Source organism: Mastigoproctus giganteus, chromosome 6 (genome assembly GCF_048544385.1).
Source record: "Mastigoproctus giganteus isolate SK-2022 chromosome 6, ASM4854438v1, whole genome shotgun sequence".
NCBI classification, from domain to species: domain Eukaryota; kingdom Metazoa; phylum Arthropoda; class Arachnida; order Uropygi; family Thelyphonidae; genus Mastigoproctus; species Mastigoproctus giganteus.
This window is the reverse complement of record NC_143580.1, coordinates 18,693,887-18,713,959: the sequence shown is the minus strand read 5'-3', so window position 1 is coordinate 18,713,959 and position 20,073 is coordinate 18,693,887. Positions and strand designations below refer to the sequence as shown.

Below are 20,073 nucleotides of genomic sequence, written 5' to 3'. Positions count from 1 at the left end.
GTCACACAAAACAGACTCAACACTGCATTGTCCACCAATATCAATTGGATGTTCTTCCTTTGATTTTATGTGCTTCTTAACTAATAACATAACCCCTCCTCCCTTCCTATCATGTCTATCCTCTCTGTACACACTGTACTCTCCAAATTTCACTTCTGCATTCCTTATAACTGTGTGACACCACGTCTCTGAAATCCCAACAATATCTGCCTTTGATGTCTTGACCAACACCTCAAATTCATCAATTTTATTGACTATAATTCTAGCATTGGTAGACATGCAAGAATATATGCACTTGTTCTTACTCTTAGTTACCCTAACACAGCCCATGTATTTACCTGTTCCATGATGACTCCCTGCAGCTCTTGAAGTCCCCAGCAACTTTCTCTCTAGGCTGCTGCTCATTACAATAGAAGAAGTGCAAAAATTACTTTCGCTTCTGTTTGCGGCTACTGTCAATCTTTTATTCGGTGAATCCCCCCAAGTTGGCAGTTTTCCGACCCACCTAACACTGCCTCGATAGCGTCAGCAAATATTCCTGCACGTTTTCTATTTAAGTGTATCCCATCCCTGTAGAAGCGAGTTCTCCTGTTAGCAACCACAGATCATGCTGAAAAAAATCCTACTCCATGAGCCTTGCATAATCCTGGCAGAGCAGAATTAATCGCCAAGGCTCTCATCGTATACTCCCTCCTATCGTGTATGGGAAGAATTGCAGACACTTTCAAATTTAACCAGAACTCGCGACTTTTTCCAGCATTGATCTGTACTTGTTAAGTAAATCTGAAGAACTCTGACTCATTGGTGGCATCGTGTAGAACAATATGAACTTTTGTTCCCTTAAAAGATATCTGCTCAACAACGTCATCAAGTTTTGTCCCTGGCAGACATACACTTGTCTTGTTCCACTTATCCTATTTGCATGATATATTCCCCGTCATCCTGACAATAGAGTCACGGACAAAGTTATCTCCTTGAGAAGGACCATGACATGCCGTTGAATGGTGTGATATAGTTTTCGCTTCAATTTTTAATTTCTGTTGCTAAAGAATCAGAAAGAGCTAAATGTCGTGAATTGGGGGAGAGGTTGATCTCAACCACTCCTCTTTTGAAAAGAAATCTTTGAACAATTAAGGCAGAATATTCATGTTGATTGTCCACCAAGAAGGAGCATTTTTATTCATAAAAGTCTAGTCTAAGTGTCGAATTCTTTGTAGCAGTCTAAGTTTGAAGTGGTGCAGTTTTAGTTGCAAACATTTCAATAGGGCACACTGACCTTCCACGATAAGAATATTTGATTTTTGTTGCACAATAACGTGCCTGCACAACCGAATTAATATTTAGCCCTCGTGGATAGCACAGTTGGTAATATCCGTCCTCCCCACACCTGGTGGAAAACTCTTCATTTCGAAACCCTTCGATGACGGGAGGAATTTTATGGTTGTTTTCATAACGTGGTTCAGTTATTCGGTTTCAGAAGAGGGTAGTACGGGATTTTTCTCCTGGAAACTCGGTGTATTCGTCCAGCAAAGAGGAAGTCGATCTCAGAGTACACGTAAATTACAGACAATATACAAGGAGCAAAATAGAATTATTCGCCGATGCTCCTAAAACCCAACAACAACCAACGAACATTTCGTTTCAAAAACATTGTTACTAAGATCAATTCATTGGATAGATTCGACCTAGCTGAATTCTTTCTTTCTGAGGAAGATGAAAGCGAAACTTTTTTCGTCCATCTCAAGGAGATAACAACTTTCAATAATGCTTTAAACATTAACAACAGGTTTCAAGGAGTGTTTTGTTGTTGTTCTTGTAAGGTTTTAGGAGCATCAGCGACTAAGGAAATATTGGTGTATATATTGTCTGCAAATTGTGTGTTGTTTTGTCGATTTTCTGTTAGTTTGACTAAAAACTAGATGTTTCGGAAAAAAACCATCCTACCCTCTACTCAGATCAACTAACTCAGCCATTGTGAAAAAAGCTCTTAAAATTTCCTCTCATTATCAACCAGATTCGAACCCAGGGCTTTTCCACCGGGTGTCAGGAGAACGGTGATCCTACCAACTGTGAAACCCACGAGGGCTACACCAAATTGTTGCATGGCCTGAACTGTCTTGCAACGAACTAAGGTGATACTCTGGAGTCCCGTGCGTGTACTTTGACCAAATTTCTTGAAAAATTTAAGAACATTTGCTTTTTTTTTTTTTTTTGTAATTCGTTTACGACAGCTGACAGAAAGAATGAATTTGAAATTAACTTACGATATCGGCCGCCTTGAGCCAGTTGCTATAAAAGAGAAAGTTCGTCCACCAGTTCCTATAACAGGCCTGCAAATTTTCGTCTACCATGATAGCCCAGTGAGGTCCGCTTGAAACCCACGGAATGAAGAACATCATTCCAGTTGTGAACATCAACGATGGAGTCAGCCTGGTGGATAGAAATCCATTTCAACACAATAAAAATTCAAAATTAGAAGATGATACGAATATCGAACATCAGTGGGAGATTGGTTTTTATGGATTTTTGGTTTGTTAATTACTCATGGGCATGACACAGTCGTTCTATCCTATCGAGGTCAATTACTGGGTTGTAGTGATAGCAGTTGCTGCAGAGCCTGAGGTCACAGGGCCCTGGAGCAACTAATCTCCAGAATTACTTCACATCAAGGGAGGAGCAGAATAGATTAGTGATCATGTCCGCCTGCGCAAAATGTACTTTAATAGCGAACCCCCAAGGGAATGAGCAAACCGGGATGTTTTGTCCACAGTCCATAAAATAGCAAAAGAACAGAGAAAATGTTGAATATTTTAGATGTGTCCTCGAATTAGGTTATATTGCACCACATATGTTTGTAAATTCGTGCGTGCTGTGGTCTATTTGTTGTTTGCTGGACAAAAACCCGAATTTATGGGAGCAAAAGCAAGCTGTACTTGTCTAAGACCGACTAATTTGGCCACGTCGTGAAAAAGACCCATAAAAATTTCTCGCGTGGTTCGATCGTAGGTGTGTCACACGCGCTGGGAGCACTGACGATGACTATACCAACTGGGCTACCCAAAAGAGCAACGTTTAATGAAATTCTGCTTATGCAATAATCTAATTTAGAACATGTACTCCACTGTAAAAAATAAAATGATTGTACATTCTGCGTTGATCATAAAATGTAGTAATATTAATTCGTGAATTACGTATATATATATATATATTAATTGGTGCATATTTACTTTATTACATATATATGGTAGATATATATAGTTTATATACGTAGTTAGCACAGTTGGTATGATCGCCGTCCTCCCTACACCAGTTGGGACATATCTCGTTCGAGTTCTCTCGGCTACGTGAGGAATTTCTATGCGCCTTTCTCACAACGGAATTGAACACTCCCTCTTCGTCCAATCTGTTTGGGAAAGCGTCATTCGTATAAGACCTAACAACGCGATGAAAATGGGGATGTGCCCCATCGCGTTGGAAATAAAATTCATCATCAACCTCAAATAGCTCACGAATGTGTGGGACGATTGATTCCTAAAGTAAGTTGAGGTAAACTGCGACAGTAACAGTTGCATCAAAAAAGAATGGCCCAGTCAAACAAAGGATGCCAATCCACATCACACTGTAATGCCCGGTGTGCTAAACGCGCAGGGATTGCTAGTCACAGTCAGCAGTGTCTTCCACCCTATAAAGTATCAAGTTTCTTGGGCTTTCCCAATGATTAAGTATCTACGGCTGCATTTTGGACGCGTTCTTTTTTGAAGGAGACCAACGAAGAGTCCTTAAAATTCTGGAACCATCAATCATAGCGTACACAGTGTTTGGGGAGGGCGCGCCACCAGTGGTTTCCCATAAGTATAGAGTACTCCGTAAAAACCAGACAAAAGTATTGTGTGGTGGGTGAGAGGTTGGGTTGTGTTGTTGTGGTCTGTCTTTTGGCCGCATGACTCCTAATGGGATACCACGTAACCAGTACACGCCGCTAGGCGGTACGGGTTACGTGGTATCCCATTAGGAGTCAAGGCTTATGATGGATGGTTAATGGGAGGCCAGGCTTCCCATTAACCATCCATCAGATGTCTTGAAATCTCCAATATTCATCCGATGCGCAAACGATTCAGCCATTTCAAGTATACCTTTATTTTGATCGTTGTTCATGTCCTGGTCCTACCCAGTGCTTTAGATGTCCGTAGGAATTCAGTATTTGTTCAATCTTTCACGATGGTGAACCGTGTACTCATTGAGATTCCAAACTGTTCGGCGATTTCGGTCTTAGAAAGCAAACTTCGTCTTTTAGAATTTCTTGGGAGAGTTGATTTGTGGATATGCTACTCAGGGACAGTTCCAGTTGTGGTGTGCTCCCTAGGTGCGAGAATTAATATTGGGGAAAGAGACAGCAAGAGGATGTTTCCCTTGCTTAGTCTGAGAACCCATTGTTGGGATGTGGTGACAGGATGCATTGCACCCGTAGCAACTGCTCTAAGAGCCGACCCTAATATAGTACATAAATCTGTAGAAATGGCCAGAAATGAGTGTAGCACTGTGTTTCTGCAGCTCGGCCACTTTGCTGTCGTTAATGGCCACGTTGTTTTTTCTAGATTAATCTAGAAAGTTTTACAACATTCAGGAATTTTCTACACCTTTCTGGAATATTCTATAATTTTTTCAATATTTTATTAAAAACTGGTGAACAACTTGGTCCTGTTTTAATAAAAAAATTTTGAGAATTAAGATAAATGAAATATGCTTTCAATTCTTTTAGGCAGGAGTGTACATGGTATGGCTTCATGCACCCTGTTTAGACATTTACCTTTATTGACAGCATCTTATTTATACCCTTATTGTATTTATTACCTCAAACTAGTGAGTCTGGCGCCTTACATGTCTCAATTTACAGTGTAAAATCTTACAAGAGTATGTAATCATCAGTTGCATGTCCATTTGAAACTCCCCCGTATTTCTGTGTCTGTTGTTGGGGTCATGGAAATCAAATTCGATCGGAAAAATGAGAATTCTGAGAATTCTGAAAGTGTTATGAGAATATTTCGAAGCTGGTATCTGAGGGAAATAAGTTGCGAAAAGATGGGATGCCACTGGACGAGATAAATCCCTTTTTGGTGTTGATTTATTGTAAATGATCGCCCACAGATGTCCCAATTGGTTCAAATGTGAAGAATAATTAAAGAAAGTTCCTACCTCAGATATCGTCTAGCAACAAACATAAAAATGTTTAGTCGACCATTCCTAAATGCCATAGACTGGAGGGTGCTCCTTGCCGTGAGAAATCCACTGAAATAAAAAAAAAATGTTAACAGGAAGTTTAAACAGTATTCATATCAAAGTTTTACAATGCATCGTAGAAGTCTTTCTACTAAAACTGGTGGTGCTGTACTCCACGCGTCCTTCAAAGGATTTGAGTGCCCTCATAACAATTTTTGTCCTTGCTGTCCACCCAGTGCTCTTCCATTGGTTTGAAATCGACACTTTGTGCTGACACATTGACAATCCTTGTTTTGTGATATAGATTGTCGCGTTGGATGGTATTAAGGACCATCTAAGTGAAATTGCCATAATGTAGGACAAACACAATTGTTCAAATACACTGCTCGACAAAATTAAAAGAACAAAATGGTTTCCTCGAATATTTTATTGTGAACAGTGTAGCCGAAGTCGAACCTTTGATATAATAGCTATCCTAGCATGCAAATTCCGAATATCCAATAGAAATCCAGCTACCACCCTACAGAACCGTGAATTATTCATTCGTATAAAAACACGGGTTCGACCACATCAATTCATTCCCGGTATTTGGCTTGCTCGGTGGGACAGCCACATCTCCAATTCTCAGAATGGCAAGTCATCGTTGTGTGGATCATTCCTTAAGATGGTGGGCCGTTGGACGACTTGAAGCTGGGCAATCGCAGCCGGAGGTGAAACGTTGGCTAAATGTGTCATGCAGTGTCTTCTCGGCTCTATGGAAGCAGTTTCAGGAGGCGGAAACCATTACAAGAAGAGCTGGCCAAGACTGAACACGCGGATCTATCTGGCTGTAACAGACAGAACGCAAGATGTCTTGGCAACAACTGTCTCTTTAGGTTCCTACGGCCACAGGTGAAAATATTCAAGGGGACTCCATGCAAGTAAGCCAGTGGTTTCTATCCAATTAACCCAAAACCACCGCAGAACACACGGAAATTAATGCCATGAACTTACGACATGCAACCTTGAAAAGTGAGGTACAGTTCTGTCCTCTGATAAGTCCCGTTATAACAAAGAGATTCTAGACGTTATTTCATCTGGAGACAAAGAGGAATGCGAGACCATTCCTCCAACATCACAGAAAGGGACAGTGGTGGAGCCAATCTCGTGTGTGGAAAAATAATGATCATCAGCCGCACCCCCATCATGTTTTTGATAGGTGTACCGTAACTTTCCAGAGGTACCGAGAACTGACCCTCGAACCTTCTGTGCGATTTTTCAGGTGGTGAGATCGGCCCTGATTTTCTTTTTATCCCCGAAAACACAGATGCACACAGAGCTCAGGTGGTGGAAGAATATCTTGAAACTGAAGATATCCAACGACTGCCGTGGCCAATATGATTACCTCCCTTAAATCCGACCGAACGTGTTCGGGAGCCTTTGGTCTTCGCACTGCATGACAACAACCAACTCCTCGGGCACTTCGCAAACTAAGGCCTGCCCTGCTGAAAGAATCGGATTTATAGCCACAGAATCTTTTAGAGCCCCTTACGTGTGAGCAAAGCTGAGTAGTCCATCAGCATCGAGCGAACACTATTCATTCAAAGCTTTAAACACCTCATTCAGATCTCTATACAAGGGCCTAGTTTCCGGACACTGCAATTTGCATAACCAAAATCTTTCATGGTACGAGTACCGGTTGCTGTTCTCTTCACTCTTTCCTCTTCGATCCTGATGGAAAAATTCACTGCCACCTAGTTTTTTTTTTATCCGCAGATTCCTTAGGCCTATAACACACTCCTACTCTCATTATATATATATTCGAGCATATATATAGGGAAAAGAATCTTAAAAAAGTAAAGGAGAGAAGAGTAATAAATATTATAAGGTTGTAATTAATCTGAACGACTAGGTTTAGAGACAATAAAACTATAGAACTTTATTAAGTGTTATATAAAGTCATAATTTTACTAATTAACTGTTAAAAAGATAACAATATTTACTTTTCACTTCAGTTAATCACAGAAAATGGAGAAAAATCAATTAATTTTAAGAAAAAACATAATGCGCCTGAAATGTAACTTACTGCGGTTATTAATTAACATGTTTTTATCTTAATAACCATAACACAGTCTATTTATTTTCTTCCATATTTTAACCACCTTACAAGGATGGATAATCATACTGAACAATAGACATATAATCAACCAATTCATTCTACTCTTCCACGACTGCAGAGTTGTTTCCGGGAGACTTATTTGCATGGTTGGTTTTGGATCCGCCCAAATTTTTGTTGGTTCCAAATTTAAGCAATTTGGGAAGGCTGGATCTATCCCTCTAAAATAGGCTAATATAAAATTTCATTCACCGAGAATTGAGTTATTACATGAGGACTAACAGACGGACAAAGATAATTTCACGGTTTGCTGTGGGTTAAATTTTAATGAAATTTGAAAACCCTCGACTAACCTTTCTGAATGGTGGATGGGAAACTATCAGAAATGCGTATATTAAAGAACCAGAAAATGAATGATGGTAAACAGAAAAGTGTTTTAATAAAGCCTTTACTTACGTAATAAAGAAGAAGGTGTCAACGATGACGTATCCATTAAACAGACTGCACTTGGAGATGTCATGAAACCATTCTTTATATCTCAACAAGTTTTCTATCAAAGAAAAAAAATAAATTTACTGGTGTGTTTTCAGTTATCATTACAAATCAAATTACGATTGAAATGTTTTAAAAATTCCAATTACTTAATGAAATAGTAACTAAATAATGACATCACTATTAGAATGGCACAATGATGCTAAAATAGTTCCCTGACGAGTTCTTTTATCTTCCTTTAGATGCAGCTTGCAGACCTGGATATTACGTTCCAAGTGAGGTTTCTCTCCCTTATGCATAGGAATAATGAAATTAATTCTTTACATTTGAAAAATTCTGATAATAGGTATACCACAAAGAGAGTTGGGGACACTGATCTTGCAACATTCCCATTTCCACTCCACTCGACTCTGAAGAATATCCATTTATGACTTCTCTCTGTATGCTGTTCTTCTTCAAACTCCAAACCCACTGAATCTTCCTTATTAAAAGCCCTATTGAAAATCCAGATAAGAGTCTATTGCCCATTTTACTACAATTTCCAGTTGCGGATTGCCACCAGTCAACCTTCATTGCAATGGAAATCTAAATTTACCATACCATCTTTAGCATTAGCATTTAGCATTAGTTGAGGCATTTGATGCAAGAAAGCAAGCTTATGCAGCATCAGCCAAAAAAAAAAAAAAAAAAAAATCCACTTCCACTTCACCCCTCTGTTCGTTCAAAATACCTGTCCAGCTGAGCCTTAAACTTATTTAGGCTATCAACCTCCACCACAAGGGATGGACGTCTGTTCCACCAACCAACCACTCGCTGGCCAAAGGCAAATTTCCTCACATCTATCCTACATCTGTCTTTCCTCAATTTGAATTTATGCCCTCGCAGGTGATTTTTCTGAGCTAGAAGAAGAATCCCATCAGCACTGAGCAGGCTCAAACCATTCAAAGCTTTATACACCTCTATCAGATCAACTCGCTGGTGTTGCAAATTATAGTGTCTGGCTTTCGCAAATTACAGTGTCTTCAGACACTGTAATTTGCAAAACTTAAGCCTTTCTTCGTAAGAGCACCCCTTTGTTCCATTCACTAATCTTGTTGCCCTTCTCTGTACTCGTTCCAGCAGCTCTACATCCTTCTTGAAATGAGGCCTCCAGACCTGTACACCACAATACTCAAGGTGTGGCCTGACCACTGCCTTATACAAGGGGAGAATCACCTCCTTATCCCTGTTGGAAAAGTTCCTGTATATCATTGACAATACTCCATGAGCTACTCTTGCAGCCCGTCTGCACTGATCAGAGAACTTCATATCTGCCTGCACAACCACCCCCAAGTCCCTTTCATTCTCTACCACTGTCAGTGTAGTACCACAGAGTTGATACGTTGCTCTGGGGTTGCTGTTTCCCATGTGTAGTACTTTACATTTGTCAATGTTAAACTTCATTTGCCACCTCTCATCCCATCTGCTCAACCTTTCCAGATCCTGTTGCAGCAGCATAGTGTCAGTAGTGTCCTTGACAACCCTGCCAACCTTTGTATCGTCTGCAAACTTGAACATTAAGCTTGATATACCATCATCAATATCATTTATAAATACAGAAAACAATAATGGACCCAACACTGAGCCCTGAGGGACTCCACTAATAACATTAGTCCACGATGAGCAGTGTCCATTGATTACCACTCTCTATCTTCTCCCCTCCAACCACCCCTTTATCCATTGCAGCAATTTGCCTCCAATGTCACACTGCTCCAATTTGTGTAGCAGTCTTCCATGTGCAACAGTATCAAAAGCCTTTCTAAGATCCAAGTATATAATATCAAAGCTATTCCCTGCATCCAGTTCTTTTGTGACTGCATCACAGTATCCAATCAAATTGGTCAGGCAAGACTTCCCCTTAACAAAACCATGCTGTGTCCGAGCTATAACTGAAGTCTTGTCTAAATGATCCTGCAGTGCTTCTTTAACCAGTGCCTCCATTAATTTTCCTGGAACAGAATTTAAACTCACAGGTCTATAATTACTTGTGTCAGCCTTTGATCCTCCTTTGTGAATTGGGGTCACATTTGCACATCTCCAGTCTATGGGTACTTCCCCTGAGTCCAAGGAAGCTCTCATAATTATGACTAAGGGTTTGCTTACTTCCTTTGCTCCCTCCTTTAATATAACTGGATAGATCCCATCCACCCCGGGTGCCTTTCTTGTGTTTATCTTCAACAATTTCTCCTCCACTTTACTCCCAGTTATTTCAAGATTCTGCAGCTTACTGCTAGAGTTCAATACACTTCTGGCATTCCCCTCGCTGAATAGCTCCTCATGTGTGAATGTCGATGCAAAATATTCATTTAGTTTGTTAGCTACCTGAGCAGGATCATCAACATTTGACCCATCGATATCAAGTGGACCAATCTGATTCATCCCCTTCCTTCTAGAGTTTACCTAAGTAAAGAACTCTTTGCTGTTTTTCTTCGCATCCCTTGCCAAGGATTTCTCGTAATCTGCCTTCGCCTGCCTAACCTCCTTTGTAACCTGGTTACAGATCAACTTGTATCTATCATAGGCTTCTGTGTCATGTGTTAATTTGTATGTATCCCATGCATTTTTCTTCTCTGCCATATGCCTCATTAGTTCATCTGACATTCATTTAGGCCTAAACCTTGAACAATATTTCTTAGTTGGTATGTAAAGCCTGGTAGCTTCCAAGATAAGTTCCTTGAATGCTTCCCATTTTGAATTTGTTATTGGAAACATCATCAGTTGGTCCCACTGTAAAGTGGTATTTATCATAATTCTGCCTTCTAGCTGAGTGTTCATTCTATTCCCTTGCTACAAGTTTACTAATATTATTCAGCCGAGTTGCTTCCCTGGCTGCTTGTAAAACTCTCTCCCCTTTATATTTACCAACTGACTGAGTGTGGGGCTCCCTGGACCTTACTCACTGCAGAGTAACCCTTGGGGGAAGGGGCCAAGCCATCAATTCGGTTATGTCCAATATAGACACCTTTCATGGTGGTTACCTCATCACATTAAAATGCCATCTGGGGATGGAGGGACTCATGGGCACTTTGGCTGTCGATTATTGTTTGGCTGCGGTGGAGGCTGTAGGGCCTGTCACTGCATGCTTCGTCTAATTTCAAATACCTGTTGAGCAAATTTTGTAAATGCCTTATATGTATTTTCTTCTGTAATAAATTGGTGTTCCTGTACCCTTGGTATATAGGTATAGGTATTTTGAGGGTCTAACAGCTCCTGGGATTGCTCCCAACTACGCGTATGTTCTATGTATCGAGTGACAGTTCCCTGTCAAAGCCAGAGATTTTAAAAGTGTATAGATCATGTGATATGTAGTGTGTTGTGCCCATTGTTCATCTGGTCTGTTAGACGCCAGGTCGTTCTTAAGTCATCGTACAACCTGCATTCGAAAAGAAGATGTTTCCAATTCTCTGACCTGCCGTAGCAAATCCGTTGGTAGCAAACCCAGTAGATGTAACTTTTCGTTGAGGGACCCTTGTCCGGTAACCAAGTAGGAGGATTCCAAGGTGAGGGAAACCCAGGTCTTTACCGTTTTCAAGGTTGTGAAAGTGACATCAGGGAGGAATTTTCTGGTAACGGAGCTTGTGTGTGAGGTGTTCAATCTAGGCTGCCAAATGTTGATGAGTTCGTTATAACAGCGAGCTCTTTCTGCTTTGGGGACAGCTTTGAGATTTAGTTCTAGGCCCTGTATCTTCGTTGGTATTTTCTTTCTAATTCTGAAGTTAAGCTCTCTGAAGATTAGAAATAGATCAAGCGGCAGAATTCCAGCTATCATCTGGATGGCAGCTGTAGACACTGTTCGGCATAATATGTGCGTGGCCAGGAGGATAGCACGTTGAATGGAGTTGACCTTGATTTTCATATGTACCCGTTGAACCCGGTGAAACCACCCTCCTGCTGCATAGGTCACAATGGGGATGAAAAGGGCTTTATAATACAGAGAGAGTGTTTTGTTGGAGAGTCCCCAGTTGCTCTTAGAGATCCTCATGATTTCAGCTGAAAATCTTTTCGTTTTGACCCCTAGGTATTGTAGATGTGGAAGGAAGCTCAGCTTATGGTCAATGACCACCTTTAGGACTTCAGCCCGTGTCACAATAGGAAGCTGTTTCCGGAGATCTTGATTTGTGGTGGGCAGAGTAGGTCAAGCTTTGATTTAAAAAGCATCATTTTTGTTTTGCTGGTACTGATTTGAAGCTTGTTGAGAACTGGAGTAGAGATCTGATAGGAGTAGAGTAGTCCAGGAGTAGAGATCTGATAAGACAAGATTTGCTTTGTTTTCAAGGTGGAAGCGTGATTTCCCAGAAAAAAACATAGTCAGGTCGTCTGCAAACACCACAATTTTGCATCCTTCAAAAGATTTAGAATGTCAGCTGTGCAGGACCATGTTCCACACAAAGGGCCCCATGACAGAACCTTGTGGGCACCCCCGAGAGGTTGGTCTAGTTATCTGCAGAAGATTGGATTTAACCACGATAGTGCGCTCTGTAAAATAGTTCTGGAAGAGCTTGTAGAGATGGGAGGTACAGTTAACTAGGCGGAGGCATGCTAAATGCACTGTCCCACCGTACGGTAAGTGTAAGTGTAAGTGTGTGTTGTTGTCTTACGGCACCAGGGATATCCCCCATCTCCGTGTTGCTTTCAGTGTGGTGAACCAGTTCACTGGGAAATGCCAGAGATTCAAAAGTGTGTGGGAATTGTTCATGTGTTGTGTTTTGTACCGTTGTTCATCTGGTCATTTACCCGTTGGACCCCTATTGAGGTCCAACGTTGTCCCACTTACGCCCCGTGGAGGCAGACCAGGAACCCAGTAGCTGTAGATTCACTCTGGCAGGTCCTGCCGCTTAATTTCCTGGGATTTCGGCGGCTAGGACCTTAAAAAAAAAAATAAATAAATAAAATAAATAAAAAAAAATAATAAAATAAAAATAAAAAATAATAATAATAAAAACAAATTAAAAAAAAAAAAAAAATATATATATATATATATATAAAAATAAGATAAATAAATAAAGAAAACAAAAATAAATAAAAAATCTGCGCTATCGTAGGGGTAACGTCGCTTTGGTTTGCTAGGCCGAGTTTTGGGCGTAAGGTAATTTTATCATGTTGAGTTTTTGACGTGTGGGGCTTTCGCTATGATGAAGGTAGAGAGGGGAGGGAGACCGAAGATTGGGGGGAAAAGACAGAAATATGGGGCCAATAGAGTAGATAGCCCCAGTTTTCAGTGGGGCATGCCCATGCCCCACCAGAGTAGAAGTTTGGGGGTGGAGGAGAAGGAACAAAAAATGTCCCCTCCCCCCCAAGGAAGTGGGAATAATAGGTGAAGAGGGCGAGGGTGTCCTCTTCAGATCGCCATCAGGCTGTTTGCAGCTGTGCTGCGTTCAGATCGCCATCAGGCTGTTTGCAGCTGTGCTGCGTTTAGTCTGTTCTCTACTGTCTGTGCTGCATTCCCCCGTCCTTGTTTTTCTCTTCCGTGTGATCAGCACTCTTCTTGTCCAAGTACTGGTCCTCTGCGGGGTTTCAGTTTTTTGTCACATTTGGCGCCGATTTTTGTCAATCTCTGTGTACGTTGTTGTAGATAGCTATTAGTGTTTTTCTCCTGGTGAATAAGTCCTGTGCATACTGGGAGAGTGCCCTATATTCATCCTCAGTGTCCAAGAAGTGGTGCTCCAGTCCTTTTGGGAAGTATCTTAACCTTGTTATTAGTAGCCCTCTGAGGTCTTTATAGTGTTGACAATCATAGACTATGTGGCTCCAGCTTTCACTTTCCCCACATATGCAGTTGGGGTCCTCAACGAGTCCGAAGCCAAACAGCTTCTCCTTGTAGGGTCCGTGTCCGGTTAATAGTGTTGTCATATGGTACCCTGGGAAGTACCACGGTGGCTGCTTTGGGTATATTTTCTTGAGGTCTGGTAGAAATCTTTTCGTTACTTCGCCTTTTGTAGTCTCTGTCCATCTTCTCTGCCAAAGATCTAGGAGGTGGGTCTGTAGCCTATTTTTTTCGTGTTTTAGGTTGCCCGCCGGGTCAGTCGTGTATCCTTGGTGGGTAGCGGCCACTCCCCTGGCCAGCAAAAACAGTAGCCCCGCCTGAACTGCCTCCAGGTCTAGAGGGAGCGCTCCAGCAAGTACCTGCAATGCTGGGGTACTTACCGTGCTACAGGCGCGCGTTGTTGATAGCAGTATGGTCCTTTGGGTCATTTCTAGGCATCCTGGATGTGTTAGTTGGGTTTGGGGTTAGGTTAGATTGAATGTGATAACTCTATGATCGCTAAGGGTCCAATCTGGTATAGTCTGCCAGACATGGATACACGGGCCTAAATTGCTGGTGGTTACAGTGACTTCAATATTAGAATCCCCTGTGGAACTGCTGTAGGTGGTGTGCTGGTTTGGCTGATTATAGACTATGAGTTTGTGGGAGACAATGAAATCCTCTAGCATTATTCCTCGAAGGTCCGTGGTATACCCTTGGAAGGGGGCCAATTGTGCTTTTAACTCTAGTCACGGGATTTCATAGATTGCACATTCAAAAAGAATTTCTACCCAATCTTCACTCTCGCCACACGAGAGTGAAGCCTAGGCACACTAGTGAAGACTGAAAGCGTACCAGTTCCGCATTGCGCACTAATCATTTGAGGATCATGTTTAAGAATTTCGTGTGCCTTCTCCGGCAGCCAATCCCCCACATCAATCCCACGAAACATTTGTGGGATGCAGTGCAACTCAGCATTCGCCACTCCACACCAGAGCTTCAGTCTCTTGCTGACTCCAGAAAGTCCTTCTGTCCACCCGGTACACGATGCCTGAGAACATCTTCCATGGCCTCTTCGAGTTGACGCCACACTGTGTTCAAGCATTTGTCATGGCGAAACATGTGTAATATGAAATAACTGATAACCATCCTAGCACTTCTGAGTCATGGAGTAGCCCAAAATTTTGGGAATATTTAAGGTTTGGAAATCTTTAATAACTCAATGTAATAGCACCTGCGCAAATACTGAAATACGAATAATGGCACAGTTCGTGCAGCTTTCTTGGGACCTCAGTTCCATCTGTGCAGTTAATTGCAAATCAGTATTTTATTAAAATTTAAAAAAATAATTTAAATCCGATTAAAATTGAAAACTGCAAACTCAATCATGATGAGCAGAATAAAAACCTAACCAGGAGAAAAAATATTTACAAATTACGAACGAATGACTTACTTGTACCACTCCCTATTAAAAATCCACCGGTGTGTGCATATATTATCCAGCATATGCTGATGAATCTCATTCCATGTAGGAAACAGTATCTTTCCGATGGCTCGCTCACTAATTTTTCCACATTTGTGAACATGGAGAAGGCTGATAAAATTAGACCAAACGTACCTAAAAATGGAAGAAGAAAAGATTTAGTGAAAAAAATATAATTGTGTAAAAACAGCAATGTAAATTTGGTTCCAGTTAACTGTAACAGCGTTCTAGGGCCCGACGACTTTGGTGTATCACCTAATCCTCTTACCACGCCAAAAGCCATCACAAAATCTTTTGGAACAAATCAAACCACAAATTCATAGTCAGCGGCCGACTCTTTTTGTAGGTAAATTTAATTGGACAAAAGGATAAAAGACTCTATCCTTCCATCCTACTAAATGTATCTACAAAATGAAATATTACTGCAAATAAATTTAGCCTGTTGTGTTTAATTCTAGGGTGTCAAGCATGTTGGTTATGCAACGATCTTAGATTACAATTCTGTGTACTGTAAGGCGAGATTGAATTTATTCAAATCTCAGTTGATGCCCTGCACTAAAATTGAACTGCGGACTCGACAGATACCCACATATTTGATATCATGGCAAACGTTCTCCCAATTCCGACCACTAGACTGAATCTTTCGAATTCTCTGGCTCCACATGAGATGGTCATACGGGGTGATTCAATAGTAAAGGAAACCAAATATATTCTGTAAAAAAGACCAATCAAACTAAAGTATGTTTTGTGGGTGTAATAATTGATAATGGGACTATCCGGCTCTCAGTATTTAAAGGTACTTACATGTGAATGGTATTAATGACTTAAACCAGAAGAATGCACCTATTCACATAGGATGATTTAGTTGCTACTGACACCTCACATTTAGGATGACCATATACCTGTGTACCATAAAATGGGCCAGGTTCGGCTGACACCTTCTGTATGGGATGCCAAATGGCGCTCCTCTTTGCAAGGGTCTCTCTCCTGCAAATTTACTTTCTCTGGGCTTGGGTTGGCATCTTGGCCCAGGGATGCGCAACCCTTCGTTCCTCCACAGCGTCACTCATCTCGAGGACGCCTGCTTTCCTCGTCCTTCCACCTTACTCCCGGCTTTGACTCCTACTCTCCAATTAACACCCTTGCTCACACTTATTTTTGGACTCCGTTTAGGAAGCTCAGGTGACCATCGCAGAAACCAGCCAGAGAATGATGAGAAGCGTAGCTCGTCTCGTGTTGGTTGCGGGCAACGTATGGTCCTACTACGAACTCTGTGACTAAGTATCCAGAGAAACAACAGAACCCAACACAATACTCTTCGTATACATACTACACACATTTGTGCCATTTACAGAGTTTTGTATTGCTCACAAATTACTGATGGCACCTTACCCCCAGACAGTATGACACTACGCCATAAAACACATCATGTGACCCCATTGATTTATGTATTGTCGCCTCGATTTGTGCATAGCCCAAACCTCCAATTTCTAACGAGGACCAAGACTTTCTAATTTACTCACATCTCCAATATCCATAAACTGTGTCATAAACAATTAGGAATGTTGGTGATCCCTATTTTTTTATTTAAGCTGATCCTCTAATATATTGCAAACAAATGCCAAATAATCGAAATCGTTGAAAAGTTCAATGCACAAATGAATACAGTGGCGCTTCGTGGACGCAACTTGGCAGATTCGATGATGTTAGAAAGATGCGTGTCATCTCAGTATTTGTAATGTAATGTCCCGAATACTTGTTCAGTATAATAATTAGCTGGGTGGCCATCAGTGTTTATCCAAATATACAAAATAAAAGAAACAAACACACCTTGATCATCCGAACCTTTCTTTTTCTGACGTAGATCAATTGCAGTTCCTACCAAGGCCAAAGCAATGAGAATGCCCACCACTGATCTACGAAATAGAATAATCGGATAGTATTAATGAATTAAATTACTATTTAATTCGTTCAGAGAAAACAATTTCTGAAAAGTCGAGGCATGGATGCCTGCAGGATATTTTTCAAGATGGTGCATGTGGAAATAATTTTTTGTTCATCAAATTTTCGAATAGATGCAATATCTTAGTTAATTCCAGTTTGGTTGAGTTACATGTACAGCCGAGTCAACGTTGCGTGTAGAATTTCTATTGTTCTAAGGTTTCAATAAATTAAGGAAAATAATAAAAATTCTACATTATTCGAAATCCGAAGTTGGTGCAATTCCACCACCTTCCACCATGCTGCAGGTGTCCATGAGTCGAGGCATACATTAGATTCAGAATTCAATAATAACTAATAAACAGCAACATGTGCCTGTCAAACACAAGTGGTCCAGGAAAGGAAGAAACCCAAGCCTTTATATATTGCATTTGAGGCATAAAGATCTACAAGTGGAGGATTCTTTGAAACTGAAAAATGCCACATTTATATGCTGCATGTTTCTTTATTATTTCCACAAGGATAATTTTCACTCTACAACAAAAACAGCTGTTTTCATTGCAGCCATTTTGTCACTACTTTCTAAACAGCCCTCGCAACTTCCAAGATTCAAAGTGTCCGATTATTGGTCATCAGGTTTTACCACAGCCGTGTACAAGTTCCAAAATATTACGCTATGGTAAGATCATGCAGTGGAGTATTTGGGAAGACATAGGACATAGTGACTTATATGTACACTTGGCCCTTTCCATTTAAGATTTGCTCGCGAACCACTCAATTACTGTGATCCATTATATTTGCAACCATTAAGGAAATTATTCAAAATACGAAACTGAAACTATCAGAGGTGCAAACGAAACCTATCAGGACTGTTGTCAGAAGTTGCAGAAGCGTTGGAATTGCTGTATGCAGTGACAGTGAGACTACTTCGAAGGTAATCCATCATAATCGCCATTAAGCTTCATCATTTGGGAAATGATGAAGCTTAATGGCGATTTTTATTGATCGCAACCGGTATTCTGGAACGAAGACAGTCGAAATTCCCCTCCTAGAGTTAGGTGAGACAATTTCTCTTTCATGAACTAGTTTCGCAATTTTCCAAATGGTCGAGGAGTAACTTTCCAGGTAAAAACAATGAAGAGAAGTCATTGCCATTTGAATAAATCTTTATTGTTGATACATTCAATAGCCCAAAAAAAAACAAACGCATATCTTTATTCAGTATCGAATAGGGCCTTCTTTATTCGAATAACTTCAAGTGTGCGGCGTGATATGGATTCTATTAAATGTGTTAGTGCGTTTTGGTATAATTATAGCCATTCTTCTAGCAAATATTGCATAGCTGCGAAAAAGCTGAAGGAAAAGGAGTTCATTCCTTTCTCCAATATGTCCCAGACATTCCTAATAGGATTCAGATCAGGGCATATGGTGGAAATCCACGTCACGTTCTCCGAACCATTCTTCGACGAGGCATTCCTGCACTGTCATCCATAAATTGGTCATCATCTTGCAGACACAATTATACCATTGAAGGGTGTAGTTTTTTTTTTTGTTTGTTTTTTTTGTAGTTGTTCGCGCATCGTCTTCTGTGGCCATAATGCACCTCCAAACGTTTTCGCATTTTTTTTAAACTCTGATCCAAGCCCGACGCGGGACTCGAACCCGTGACGCCCCAGGAAGCCCCTTTAAGAAGTGACCCTGCTCTTCTGGGAGCATTTTCACACTAGGCTATTCCCCCCCCCCCCCTTCGTGACCGAAGGGGATAGCACAAAACTTCAATAACCACCTGTGTGCCTCCAAATTCAACCACAGATTTGTGAAGGACATCGTTCGACAGCATTTTCAGTGCCCTACCAGATCATCCCAACATACGCCCGATAAACCGAACTCTCCCGGTTATCCGGAATTCGCTAAATGGAAGGGAAAACAGAAAAAAATATGGAATCCTTGATGCAGGCACAAAGTGGCCACCTCGACATTATTGACGAGACAGAAGATATGGAGGACACCCGATCAGGGGCATCTCAAGCCAAGCGAAAAAATAAGCGAGTGACCCGCTCCCAGACCGAGTCTAGAGAACAGCACGACCACACAGCATCTCAAAGGGAAACAAACAACGATGACAAACAACAGGAACCACCCCTGAACCCCACTCTTCCAGAGGGCTCCGTTTATGAGAAAACATTTATTTTAAAAACTGCCCTTGAAAATATATTCAAAGAGAACCCTAACAGGATCTCCTCCGGACTGAGGTCTCAAATTGTGACAATATTTCACAAAATGGAGACAATTCTCCATGGTACATACTTAGAAAGTGAGAGAATATCTACACGGCTACAAACCTATATGGAATGTGGGGCAAATAAAATGCCACAGCGCGCCCCCACATATGTTCAAGCGCTGAGGAATATACCAAACGAGGCAGAGAAAACAAACAAAGTGGAAATCCAACAAAAGAAAGTATTATTGAAAACCCCGAACATCGTCATACTGAGACCCACCAGAGAAGAGAGACCGACCAGTGAACAAATAAAGCAAAAAGTCATAAACAATCTCAAAGAGGACTTCGAAGACACTAGGATAAAGTCTATCCGAAAAACAAGAAGTCCTAGTATCGTAATTGAGACGGAAAGCAAGGAGGAAGCCGAGGAGATAATAACGAACCCCAAGCTAAATACCCTGGGACTCATGGCAGAGACCCCAAAAAAGAAAGGCCCATCAATAGTTATTTTCAATGTGGACCAAAATCTACAACCACAACAACTCACGGAAGAAATATATAGAAGAAACCTAAAAAGCCACCTACCGAATCAAGAAGGGGCGACACTGCTGACCCCAAAATACAGAACGCAGTCCAAAATAAATGGAGGATATAACTGGACAGTTGAGCTGACTCCGCCCGCCTGGCAGGTCCTAAAAAACCAAAGCAGGATTTTTGTCGAGTGGAGCTGCCTCCGTTTTAGAGAACATGTGGCCATACCGACATGCTTTAGATGTTGCAAATATGGCCACACCACTCACACCTGTGCCCAAAAGGAATCAACCTGCGGCCACTGCTCAGAG

The 20,073-nt window shown here is 41.2% G+C and overlaps 1 protein-coding gene across 1 annotated transcript in view; it reads right to left on the bottom strand.

Moving 5' to 3' along the window:
- Window positions 1-20,073, bottom strand: part of LOC150084027 (nose resistant to fluoxetine protein 6-like) — a 53,857-nt gene that overhangs the window by 20,278 nt on the left and 13,506 nt on the right. Inside the window, exons 5-6 of the mRNA XM_090375751.1 lie at window positions 16,900-16,985; window positions 15,040-15,204 (exon numbers count right to left, since the gene is read on the bottom strand). Coding sequence (XP_090231877.1) covers window positions 15,040-15,204; window positions 16,900-16,985 — 251 coding nt within the window. The remainder of the gene's footprint in view (window positions 1-15,039; window positions 15,205-16,899; window positions 16,986-20,073) is intronic.